Raw genomic sequence first — 12,471 nt, 5'->3', positions numbered from 1 at the left:
AGGCTGGATGTGGCTCTGGGCAGCCTGGTCTGGTGGTTGGTGACCCTGCACATAGCAGGGGGGTTGAAACTAGAAGATCATTGTGGTCCCTTTCAACCCAGGCCATTCTATAACTCTGTCATGCCAAGGCCCTGGTCAAATGACTTTCATAGTCCCTGTTTCCATAAGAAGGATAACCTGATCAAAGCTGTTTCTGGTCTGTCCACTGTATTGCAACCTCCTAACATGCTATTTTAAAGAAATCACATCCCTGAACCTATCACACAGCTCTTTTCCTACCTTCTTTTTGTCAGCAGTGGGCGCATCACTACTTCATACCAAAAAGCCAATGCTGCTGTGTCACACATTTCTCTTCTGGCTAGGAAACTTCGGTGGGATCGTGGGAGAGGGATTCCCATGTGCCAACAGGTGGATTTGGTTTTCACTTCACAGTCAGGTACATCAAGATCAGCTTCTAGTTTTGCCTTCCTCTGTCAATTCCCTTCTGGATTCGCAGCTAATGAAAGCCTGTTCCTAAGAGGCCATACAAATATCATAATATCCCTGAAATAAAAAAGAAAAATCAGAATTCCTTTTAAAGAAAACAATGAGAATAACATGAATTCAGAAAGCCCAGCTGCTCTACCAAAAAAATGTCAGCAGGCCCACCCAAACTCAAGCACATATGAGCTAATAAGAGACTACTTTGGTGGAAACAAATGGGGAAGAAAGCTAGTGGATGAGCCCTGAGAGTCACTCACACAGAAGAAACAGGAGCGTAGAGAGAGCTTTCTACACCTTGTAAATCTGCCCTGCAACTGAGAACCTGCCATTCTGTGTTTGATGCAACAGATACGCAACTCAGAGAAATTTGCTTTAAATACAACCATTTGTGGCACAGACACTTAATTCCAAGCAGAGAGGCTTTTGCACATCCTGGGCTTGGCAGGAATTGAACATTCACCTCTGGCACTCAGCTGGCACAAGCTGGCACCGGGCGCTTACATAACCACAGGGACAGGTGGCACTGGATGGGCTGCACTCTGAGCAGGCAGACAGACAGAGGGACGGATGTGGGAGCGGCAGCAGCCCTGCCTCTGAGGCAGCCCAATCACCGCACATGGACCAGCACTCCCTCGGGGAAAGTCCAAAGCTGCCCAGCTGCCAACACCGCCTCTGTGAGGAACGTGCCAGCTGGAACCCAACCACTGGAGAGGTCGGTCACCAGGACACCAGGGCACTGTGAAACTGAGGGAATAAATTGTGAAAAGCCGAGGTTATTCCCCAGTTGGAACGTTAGCACTCTGGAGGTTATTTCTACCCAGGTTCTGGATCCCTCCTGGCCTTCCCACCTCAGCTGTGGCAGACCCCGGTCAGCACCTTGCTTCTCAAGGGGAGCCAGACAGCAGTGTTACTCAGCACATAAATACCTTGCTCACCATTTACAGGTCGGCTTCCACAAAGGCTGATTTAAGTGCATGAAACCGTCGTCCCCAAGATGCTCTCCTTGCTTCGGGCAACCCCAGCCCTGTATCTCTGTGTGCCATTGAGCATGTGGCCACCGTGAGCCCTGCATACTGCAGGGCCAGCACCTCCACCACTGCTATCCTGCAAGGGAAAGCACTGGCCACAAACAAAACCTGGCCCTGTCACAGCACCCACTCTACTGCCTTCCCCCGGGCCACTCCAACCTTACTGCCCCTCCAAAAACTGGCACGTAGCGGAATTTCATCAGATCAGGTCAGCACAACACAACAGCCCTGCCGTGCCCAAATAGCCCCCAGCCTGCCTGCAGGCCTCCCAAAGCCACACCCAAAGTCCCACAGGTGCCCAGAAGCCAATGCCTAAGTGCTGCTCAACGACCTAAACTGTGAGCATCCTACTGCCTTCTCTCAGGATACGGGCTGCAGGCAGCACGGGAAACCCTGGGGCTGCAGAAATAGAGCCAGGCACCTCACGGCAGCCAAGAAGAAGAGACGCGAGATGTTTTGGGAAGCTGAGTCACACGTACCCTAAATGAACAGCACACTCTGTGCATTTCCAGGAGAACTCGTATTTCCCATTCCCGGCCAGCGAGCCGCGTCACTCTGCAACATAGAAGCCAAAGCACCGGTTCGCACCTGGGAGCACAGCCCGCCCGGCTCTAGTGCAAAGCAGTCAGTGGGGAAAACAGCTTCGTGTTCAGAGAGCATCCGCCCTTCAAGGAAAGGGGACGGAGGATAGGTTACAGGGAAACAAAAAAGCCGGCGGAATACTAACTTCATACCTTTAACACTTACACGCTCACGGCGCAGTGTAAGCGATACGGAGGCGAACCGGCACGCGGCCGCTCTCAGTCAGGCGCAGCGCAGCGCCAAACACACAACCTCCCTCTACGCACGCCGCCTCATGGCGCCACGCCTAATATGCGGGTAGCGCCGCCCCCCGCGCTCGGACGTCACGCGTTGCCGCTGCCGTCACGGCGGGTTCCGCGGCGACGCCTCCGCCGGGCGAGCCCACTTCGCGGCCGCGCGGGGGGAACGAGGCGATCGGCACGGGGCGACCCCGCGCCACGCGGCCACGTCCGCGGCATCGAGAGTCCCGGAACGCTACCGGGGAGAACCCACCGGCGGTCCGAGCCCCGAGCTCGGCGGGGAACGTGGGGCTGGCCCGGGGGCGCTCCCCCGCCAGGCGGAGCTGGTAGGTGCCGGACGCTCCGCTGCCGCCGCCCGTAAAAGCGCCGCCGCGGGGCGGGCGCGGAGCCGCTGCTGTAGCCGCCCCGCCGGTAGCATGTACCAGGGCCCCGCGCGCTGCCTCTGCTCGGCGCTGCCCGCCTTTCGCCGCGCGCCCGCCGCCGCCGCCTCGCCGCCCCTGCGGCCTCGCCGTTCGCCGGCCCTCGGACCCGCCGCCCCGTGGGCTGCAGCGGGGGCCGCGCCGCCCCCCGCAGGTGGGTGCCGGGAGAGGTGGGGGGAGAGCGATGCCGTGCGGCCGGCCGGGATTGAGGGGCGTGGGGGCGCGGCCAGGGTCTGCCCCAGTCCCCGAGTGGCGGCGCTGGGCGGAGCCGAGCCCCCCGTTGGTTGGTTCCGGCTCTCCGGTGCTTTAGGAGCTCCGCTGTCAGAGCCGTGCTGCGCACCGGTGTGACGCGCCGAGGCGGGGCGCTGGGTACGGCGCGGCCGGCTGCGGTCGAGGTCCCGTGCGTGCCGGTGGCCGTGCCGCGCTCGAAACGCGAGAGCCCGGCCTCGCGGCCCCGGGTGCGAAGGCTGCCCGAGGTCGCTCCCCTGGCAGGCCCCGTGTCCTGACACGAGGTCAGGGCCCGACGCTAAAGCCGTCTCCTGACCGGGCCTGTAGAGTGTCACTCGGGCAGGGTTTCAGCTCCGGCTGTGACTGGCGCCGAGTCCCACCGTGCCGTTCCCGCACGCTGCCAAAATCAAGGCTTGAACGGCAAGCGGCAGCAAGGGCTCCACGCATAGTGGGACAGCGGGCAGCCAGTGTGTCACACCAGGACAGCGAGCATTGGGGTTGAGGCGGGAGGTATGGCAGTGCTCTCTGCTTCACTAGGACAGCCGTCCCACGGCCCTTGGCTACAAAGCAGAGCCTTCATAATAAAGAGCACGGTCCTGTCATTAGGTGACAGAAAAAGCCTTGGACTTTGTGCCGTGTTCTTCGAAAGGCTGAGACCACACCTCGGCTGAGAAGGTGCCCTCTTGTCCCTTTCTCTTCCTTCCTCTTCTACGCACTCACTGAGTAACTGCAGGCGGTGCTGAGCTGGCATTTCCCATTGCAACATCACACCGTGGGAGCTGTCTGTGCTCAACCCCTGCTGCTCAAGGACAACCTCGAGAGAGTGTTTCCTGGTGCGCTCCCCTTCCCCACACAGCAGTGTTGGGGTCCTGCTCAGGGGCTTCATGGCTGTGCCCCGTTCCCTGGCCATTAAGTGGTATCTCTTCTGCTTGTGCTCGGCTTCTGGACAATAGTTTGAACTGACCAAATCTCTGGAATTGAAATGCTATAAGCAGTCCCTTAGAAGCTCACCTCTTAACCTGGGGAACTCCTGGTACCTCACTAAGGATGGAGATGGGGTGAGGATGGAGGATTTCCTATGTCCAATTTCTCTTCCTAACTTAATGCCTTCAAGCAGCGCTAAGCAACCCCTAACTGAGCATAGCAGAGGCACTATTCCATTAGCTTACACATCTGGAACACCTAAGTATTTTATTTTTTAGCACATTTAAAAGCACCTGTTTTACAAGTCTGTGAGTCTCCTGCTCATTTATCTGCCTCCCCTCATTCCCTGAGCTGCTCAGGCTCCTGTCCTGCTTCTTCCCCTCCTGCCAGGCCTGGCCCTGCCACATGCCTGTCACCAGCCCACACAGAAAGCAGTGCTGTGAACCGTGTCTCCTCTCCCCACCCCAAGCTGTGAGCTTGCTGAAACACTCAGGGAAAGTTGCTGCTGTAAGGGGGAATAAAATCCTAGACGGAGGTTGCTATTAAATATTAACCTGAAGCAGAGAGTCAGCTAACTGCTGCTCCATGGGCCTTCAGTCATCCACATTGGGAACAGGGCACTGTGCTGTGCAGTTCGTTGCCTTCGTTAACACTGTGCTTGGAACAGGGAGCACGCAGCGTCTGTTTACCTGCTGGGCTCTCCTCGGTGAGGAGGGAAAAAGTACACTTTGTTCTGCTTTCCACAAAGCATGCAGAAGTTAATCATAGCCCTCCTTCTGAATGAAAGCCTCCTTTCTCCCCTTATGGGATGCCTGCACGCTGTCTTAAACGAGAGGGTTTGCATGCTGCAGCAGTTGTGGCACCCGGTAACAAGCAAAATGAGACAGGACCGTGAGCAGAGCTAATCCCTATCTCTGCACCTCTGTTTTGTCTTGGAAGCAAGTTCCTGCACAAACCCCATGTTACTCATGCGTAATGAGATGATCTATAAAGCATATGAACATCGCTCATGCCAGATTTCCCTCTGCAGCTTGTTCCATGGGAAACAGCACCAGCCGGCTCTACAGCGCGCTCGCCAAGACGCTGAGCAGCAGTGCCGTGTCCCAGCACCAGGACTGCCTGGAGCAGCCTGACTCAGCTCAGCTGGAGCCCATAGACCCCAAGGACCTGCTGGAGGAATGCCAGCTCGTTCTGCAAAAACGACCACCTCGCTTCCAGAGGAACTTTGTGGACCTGAAGAAAAACACAGCCAGTAACCACCGCCCCATCCGGGTCATGCAGTGGAACATCCTCGCCCAAGGTAGGAGCTCGAGTTGGAACCTGAAGACCAAATGCAGCAAGTAGTCTAAAATGCAGGTGTGTCTGTGCAGTTAGACACGTCTGGGGCTGACAGGATTAAGGGAGAGAGATGACTGATGCGAGGCCCAGCTGATAGGGGGAAATTTTAAGCACCTGAAACGGCAACTTGTTTTCCGTTCGGAAGGAAAGAAAAAAGGTCTCCCTCTTCTGCCATCTCTGAATCCAGCAGTTGCTCTGAATGCCTGTCTTAGAACATGCTGTGTCCAAAAAAGACACGCCTGTCACTTGTAGTTGTCAGCTCCCAGAACAGAGACCCATCTCTGTAAGATTCTTTGTAAAGCTCTTCTGTTTTCTAATTGGTGCTTCGCTGAACTGTTTGGGGATTCAGGTGGGTTACAGAAATTCTTAGTTCTTCCAAATAATCGCTATTGATTTTTCTCAGAGCCCTAAAGTCAGGACTGCGAGTTGAATTATGCAACAGCCTCACCTTTGGGGTGGGAGAGGGCAATCCTGTGCGTAAGAACTGCCCTCGTGTTCTCTACTTAAGTAACCCCTGCAGTGCTGCATTTTGTCTCAGGTAAGCTGTGGCAGCCGCAGGTGGAAGACAGTGTGGTGACCTTTGAGAAGAAGGGGAAGAAGTCTCGAATCTGAGTTACTTTTGCCACTGCTAACTTCCTTCTTTCACACCTCTCATTTCAGCTCTTGGAGAAGGCAAGGACAACTTCGTCCAGTGCCCCATGGAAGCTCTGAAATGGGAGGAGAGGAAGTGCCTCATCCTGGAGGAAATCCTTGCCTACAAGCCGGACATCTTGTGCCTGCAAGAAGTCGACCACTACTTTGACACCTTCGAGCCACTCCTGAGCCGACTGGGCTATCAGTGCACTTTCTTCCCGAAGCCGTGGTCGCCGTGCCTCGATGTGGAGCAGAACAACGGGCCGGACGGCTGCGCCTTGTTTTTCCTCAAAGAACGCTTCGAGCTCATCAACAGCGCAAACATCCGGCTCACCGCCATGAAACTGAAGACCAACCAAGTAGCCATAGCTCAGACACTGAAGTGCAGTGAAACTGGAAGACTGTTCTGCATCGCCGTCACCCACCTGAAGGCTCGCACTGGCTGGGAGAGGTTCCGCTCTGCGCAGGGCTGCGACCTGCTCCAGAACCTGAAGAGCATCACCCAGGGTGCAAAGATCCCTCTGATCATCTGCGGAGACTTCAATGCGGAGCCGACCGAGGAGGTCTACAGAGAATTCTCCAACTCCAGCCTCAACTTAAACAGCGCGTACAAGCTGCTGAGCCCCGACGGGCAGTCGGAGCCCCCGTACACCACCTGGAAGATTCGGCCCTCGGGAGAGTGCCGGCATACGCTGGATTATATCTGGTATTCCCAGCATGCCTTGAATGTGAACTCAGCCCTAGGCTTGCTGACTGAAGAGCAAATTGGGCCCAACAGGCTGCCCTCGTTCAATTACCCTTCAGATCACCTGTCGTTGGTGTGTGACTTTAGTTTTAACCAAGACCCTGACAGACTGTTATAATTGGTTGGAATGCCACCCGATATTGCCATATGTTAATTCACCGTTGTTTTGTGTTACTGAAAACTTCTGAGGCTAGAAGCTATTAAGGATGAGGAAGTACCGTTGACTAAACAGCACTTGTTTGGAATTACACTTATCCTTCAGAGCTCGTTCATCCGTAGCCTCTGAAGGAGGAAGAAAGGAGTCAGTGTTCTTGTAATGATGGTCTTTCTGTACTCAGATTTGAAAACTGGAAGGGAAATGAGCTTTATCCTTTCACTAACCCCTGTGCTAAGAGTATAATCCTCTAATGAATGCGGAGGCCTGAGTATTTAAAGTTAAATGTGCGTATGTAAAACAGTTTGCCCTGGCAGCACGCTAATTTTGTTTATTTGATGTTAAGCTTGTGCCGGTACCAAAGGGAACAAAGCTTGACTTCTCAGATTCTGTTAAGTCCTTTTCTGTTGCAGATGAAGGAAGCTAAACAAGGTGTAGACATGAACAAATCTAACATCATATTGGCGTAGCCTTCTTATTTCCACACGACTTAAGAGGAAGACTCTAATGAAAGTGAAGGGGTAACAACACAGTGTAAGCAAGGCCCCCTCCAGCGAGTGAGGAAACGGGCTAACTGCAGCACATCCTGTAGTGACATCCTCACTATTCCAAAGAATGCACGTGAGTCCATCACACAGATGCTCTGTAGGTGTACATGCTGTGCTTCCCTCCAGAGTACACGCCTAACAAGGAGTGTTTTCTTGTCTGCTTCAAGTATTACCTTTATGAATGGTTTAAATTGATATCCTTGTCCATCTTGCAGTTTCAGTAAAAGGCCAATCTTCATTTTGAAAGACTTCCTTTTATTTATCTTCGGAACCTAGATCTACACTGGAACCTGTTAGGAAACAAATTTTATTTATTGTGAGAAGCTGGTAATCCTGTACCTGACTTGAAATCGCACAGCAGCAGCACTCAGGAGCACTTACAGGTCCTCTTTCCGTGGCCCAGATCGTAGGCCATGACAGAGGTGGGGTAGGGTGGTAGCTGTTGTGTGTGACATGGGTATTGAATATGTGGATTGTATACGTGCCACTGTGCCAGGACGTGGGGAAGGGAAAGGAGAGAACCAATAATTGGAGTTGGTCTGACATGTAGATAGTTTGGAGACTCGGCAAAGCAAATAAAGCAGTACTTCCATGCTGCATAAGGCCCACGGTAACTTGTAAATGTTCCAGCTGTTTAATAATAAAAGTCCTTTGGAAAAGAAAATATCCTGTACTGCCATCTTTTACATTTCCTTAGTATAAGTGGATGATACTATCGCTTCCAGACCTTCCTCCTGGTCCACAGTCCTAGCCTTACTAATTGTCACAGCCACTTTCATAGCAAGTGGTGTTTCTCAAACTTGCATGCCTACATTTCACAGCAAATCTGTAGGGAAAGGGGTTACACTTCTGGAGAAGTTAAGCTGCCTTCTGCCCTAGCTAGTAATGAAGCCTAGGCCTTAAATTACCCTAAGTATTTCTCTTCCCATCAGCTGTCTGAAGCTACGAACAGTGCCAGCACTCACCTCAGGACTGCACCCCAGGCTGCACGTGTTCCTCCCTGAGGAGCCACTAATGATGCCTAGCAGGGCTGGCTCCTCACAACAGGCAGCTCCGGTTGTCGCTTACGAAACACCTGAAGGGCAAGAAATAATACAGGTACGTGCTTTCCACAGCCCATGAATTACACTACAGCATGGATGTATTAAACAGCACCCCTAATAGGCATCTACCACAGAAGTCACACCAGAGAGCTGGGGTTTATATTCATCCTCTTCTGTTAGTTTCTGGAAGAAACTACACTTGCAGTAGTAAGGCAAAGATAAGCATACATTATTATTAATCAGATAACGCAGAGCTGTCTTTAAACAAAGCAAAAGCGTAAAAAAGAAAAAGCTCTGATTTCCATTTTGCTTTTGGGTGAATCGGTCCATTTTCTGAATGGTATCCCAGTGTTCATATGCGTGGCACTGCTTCACAGTGCCCAGGATAGAGACCCTGGCTTTCATCTCATCTCTCCCATGAGAAGATGATAAGTGGGGGCAGGCAGCATGAGTTCTGCAATGCTGCCATCACTGTAGAGCTTTTCTAAAGAGAAAAGGGCTGTGAGGCTCATTTTGCCCTGGACACATGGCAGTGAGTGTCCACGGCTTCATGTCCTTACAGGGCAATTTTGAAGGGAGAGTTGTGTGGGGGGAGGAATGTTAAAATCACACATGCCTCCTAGAACAGTAAATGCCTTCCATTATACTGTAATAAAGGTCAGACGAGGCTCAACAAGGAGCTGCTAACTTCCCAGCCAGCTTCAGCTTTTTATTCCAGTACTTGCTATAAAATGTATTTTTGCAGATAATGTTATAGAAAGCTCAAATGAAATACTGCCCTCGCTTTTGTTTTATTCAGCAAGCATGAGGCCTGCAGCAGTGAAATGCTTCTGCCCTCTATAAAATCCGTATGGTAAATATTTTTCATCGGAAAAAGCAGGAGGTTTTTCTATTTTTTCAGTGTAGCAGCACAACGCTCAGAATAAAAATGTATTCAGAGCTCATTTTGTGTCTCATAAGAACACCAAGGCTACAAGTCCCTGCAGCTCCCTTGCTCTCATCTTGAGTAAGAGGTGCATTAGCTCTAGCAGTGAGTTTCCCCTCGCCCCCAGGCCAGCTGAGGGAAGAAGTGACCCACTTACTCCGTTCACTGAAAGGCAGAAGCTGCTGCAAGCTTATTAGAACGCTCTCTCTCAGATAACAATTAGATCAGAAGTAGGTAGTGTCACTTGAAACTTTCCCACTTAATAAGCTCACTGCATCTCCAAGGCAAGCATTGAATTTAGCTTGTATGGATTGGGATGGTCTCCACACATAACCGAGACCCCGCTGGACGAGTCAGGGTAAGAACCAAGGCTTCGTGCACCGCTCCCCTTTCCTGCCTCAGCACCTCTGGCTCACTGCTCCTTCATCACCTCAGACACGATTTGCCAAGTCCAAAAGTCCACTAAATTAGTTAGCAGAGGACCAGAAGAGCCAAGCCTTCGCCACACCACGCTTTTCCCGGATCACTTGTGCCAAGGCACAGAACCCTGCAATTGAATGCTAAGCTTGAGATGCCAGAAAGAAGTTTCGATGAAGAGTAAAAACCCTTTCACCAGGTTTGCACGGAAAGATAGACTTTATCAGTTCAAGAGAGCAACAAAAATAGTTCTCCGGGATGAGATTCCTTTTTCAACTTCTCTAGCCACAACGCAGAAATGTTTCAAGTTGCCACACGTTACAGTTTTCCCTGTAGATCACACAGCATTACCCTTTCCACCCTATAATTTACAATATTACGAGAGGATATCTGAAAAATAATCATGACACATAATGTGGTATCAGTGGTACCATAACAATCCATGCCTTGATGCCTTCTATGTGAAGCGTGCTCACTGCACACTGCATTTTCATTCCACTCGTGGCATCCCCAGGAGTTACTACTTGCCCAGAATGGGCTCAGCCTAGACTCTTCTTCGTGAGCCACCAGTTACGGATGTCTTAAGACAGCAGTGCTACACAGGACCAGACTTTTAAAGGAACTGCAAGTCCAACAATGTATCTAAATGCTAACTTCAGCGTTTTGGTTAGCAGCCCTTTGTCTTTCAGGTGTTACAGACCTGACCAAAGCTCCTCCATCCTGACTTCATGTCCTTCACCATCATCAGTACAAGTATTTCTTGCCCACACGGCAATTACGTCAGAATGAAGAAGAATGTTAAAGAGCAAGCTTGCACAATGACTGCAGTGACAGTCAGCAATCTTGTTCTTAGCTCAGAAAACCTCCACGATAACCTTTACAAGAGATTGCCTCCTGTAAGCATGGCTTGAGAACAAAGCGACACGTTTTTCTGATGAAGAATAACTGGTCACATCAACGCAGAGGAACCAGGCAACACTGAAGAGCAGCAGCTAGGCAGACATGTTGAAGTCCACCTGTACAAAGGCCACCTGTATTTACATCTAGCAGCTAAATGTTTAACCAAGTGGGGCTTACGGAGCCATACGTGGAAAGGTGAATGAGAAGGCACTTCTCTCTCTGACCTTGCTAAGTACTGATTCATTGCAATGCACCTTCATACTGATTTGAGATTCTCGCAGCACCCAACCTACCTCTACTACATGTCCTGAGGCAGCTGGTACACGGCTGTCGCTCACTGCGTGGCCAGGGGAGAGAGCCAAAGGACCATCACCAGCTGGAGCGTGGGCACTAACTGCAAGCACGGCTGAGGGCTGTTTGTCTAGCAAGCAGCAGCCATCTGTGCCTTCATTCCTTCTGTTCTCGCCATTACATGATGAAATCCTGGATCTAACTTAACAGGAGGAGGTTGTCAGCTGGAGATCCTTATCTGTTTCCAGGAATGTACTCTGCCCTTAGTTGACTTTGTATCTAAATCAGGTGTGGGAAAGGTCTTAACTACAAATACACCAGCGATATACATTTCATGCTGTGAGATACAGCATCTCCCCTTCACACACGATCAAGTAACAGCCGTTTAGAGAATCATTTCTCACAGACAAGACTTAGAAAAGTGGGTTTGAAAATGCTACTGCTTTTGCCTTTGTTGTCTCCACCCTATTTTACCCACACAGCACAAAGCACTGCCTGCCTCTTTTCACCCTGCTCCACTTCCTTTGCACATTAGAGTTGCCTCAAACTTCCATAAGCATACTCCCATTGACTAGCTTCCCCACTTGGCCTTCTGGTCTCCCCCTTCCTTGGCCATGGCCTTCTGACCCACTTCCTCCTAGGCAGCACAAATCCTCTTCCTTCTCGTTCACATCCCCCTTTGAAAGAGCCTTTCTCCCTCATTTCAAGACCTGGAAGCACAGTTCACCTCCAAGAACCTTTTCTTCTTTGGGCTAAGTACTGGTGGAAGGGATTGCTGCCTTCTACACCCAAGTTGTTTCCCCGCTTCAGTTTTGTTCATCCCTTTGTTCTTAAATTCTGCTTCCCTGCTTAGAGTGTCTAACAAGTCTCTTCAGAAGAAGAAACACGAAGTCCCCACGTGCTAGCCTGGCTGTATGGAAGTATTCCCACATTTCTCACCATTTGAAGGCAAGAATAGGCTTACTGCTAGGACTCTGCGGGCAGCTTGTTTTTTAGCTTCAAAAGTTAATGTGAAAAAAATAAACTTCAGGGCAGCTGTTTACTACCAGCCTCATTTACAAGCAATGAAGTCCTCGGTTGCAGATTTCTGTTTGAACTGCTCGTCTGGGCATGAAGTACATAAATGGCTTTGATTACTTTGAGATTTACCGAGTCCCTGCTGTGAAGACTTCCCAGAGCATCTTGCTAGCAACTGGAGGTTCCTCTTGGGCACCTGGGTACCTGCAAGCTGATGGGCTGCTCCTGTAGTGACAGCTGTAGAACCACTTGTGGATCCCCATGAGAACAGGATGAGCTACTACACACCTGTTTTAGGCCACACTCTTATACGCAGGCTGTCACTGTGGCCTAAGTCTTGCATTGCAATCTCACCCGAGCTTCACCCTGCACCCACGCCTTACGGGTGACTATAAATACAAACCCTATTTAGATACTTACCTCATTGGGGGGGGAGGAGAGAAGGTTACCTAAAATTATTGACTTGTGTAGAAGCCAAAATATGAACAGTTGAAGACGTCAACGATAACAGCATCAAGAAGTGCAACAGTGCAACACATCTCTCCTTTGTCAGTTTC

General features: G+C 51.1%; 1 protein-coding gene and 1 long non-coding RNA gene across 2 annotated transcripts; one reads left to right on the top strand and one right to left on the bottom strand.

Annotated features, from left to right (window-relative positions):
* Positions 1–2,733: 2,733 nt before the first annotated feature.
* NOCT (nocturnin) lies at positions 2,734–7,985 on the top strand. Its single transcript, XM_052690073.1, has 3 exons — positions 2,734–2,905; positions 4,934–5,203; positions 5,902–7,985. Exons 1-3 carry the CDS (start codon positions 2,749–2,751, stop codon positions 6,735–6,737), a joined length of 1,263 nt encoding a protein of 420 aa, XP_052546033.1. The 5' UTR covers positions 2,734–2,748; the 3' UTR covers positions 6,738–7,985.
* On the bottom strand, positions 7,078–12,465 carry LOC128084213 (uncharacterized). Its single transcript, XR_008208385.1, has 3 exons — positions 12,047–12,465; positions 8,287–8,396; positions 7,078–7,611 (listed from the first exon to the last, which is right to left on the bottom strand). It is a non-coding gene; the product is annotated as an uncharacterized LOC128084213 (long non-coding RNA).
* Between the last annotated feature and the right edge of the window lie 6 nt (positions 12,466–12,471).

The sequence above is a fragment of the Tympanuchus pallidicinctus genome, unplaced genomic scaffold (assembly GCF_026119805.1).
Source record: "Tympanuchus pallidicinctus isolate F22 unplaced genomic scaffold, pur_lepc_1.0 scaffold26, whole genome shotgun sequence".
Lineage (NCBI taxonomy): Eukaryota > Metazoa > Chordata > Aves > Galliformes > Phasianidae > Tympanuchus > Tympanuchus pallidicinctus.
This window is presented reverse-complemented; position numbering and strand designations above follow the sequence as displayed.

Excerpts from the sequence above, each read along its gene's own strand:
- NOCT (XM_052690073.1), top strand. The coding sequence starts at position 2,749 with ATGTACCAGGGCCCCGCGCGCTGCCTCTGCTCGGCGCTGCCCGCCTTT. Across the intron at positions 2,906-4,933 it reads GGCCGCGCCGCCCCCCGCAG|CTTGTTCCATGGGAAACAGC; the intron begins GTGGGTGCCGGG and ends TTCCCTCTGCAG. Across the intron at positions 5,204-5,901 it reads GTGGAACATCCTCGCCCAAG|CTCTTGGAGAAGGCAAGGAC; the intron begins GTAGGAGCTCGA and ends CTCTCATTTCAG.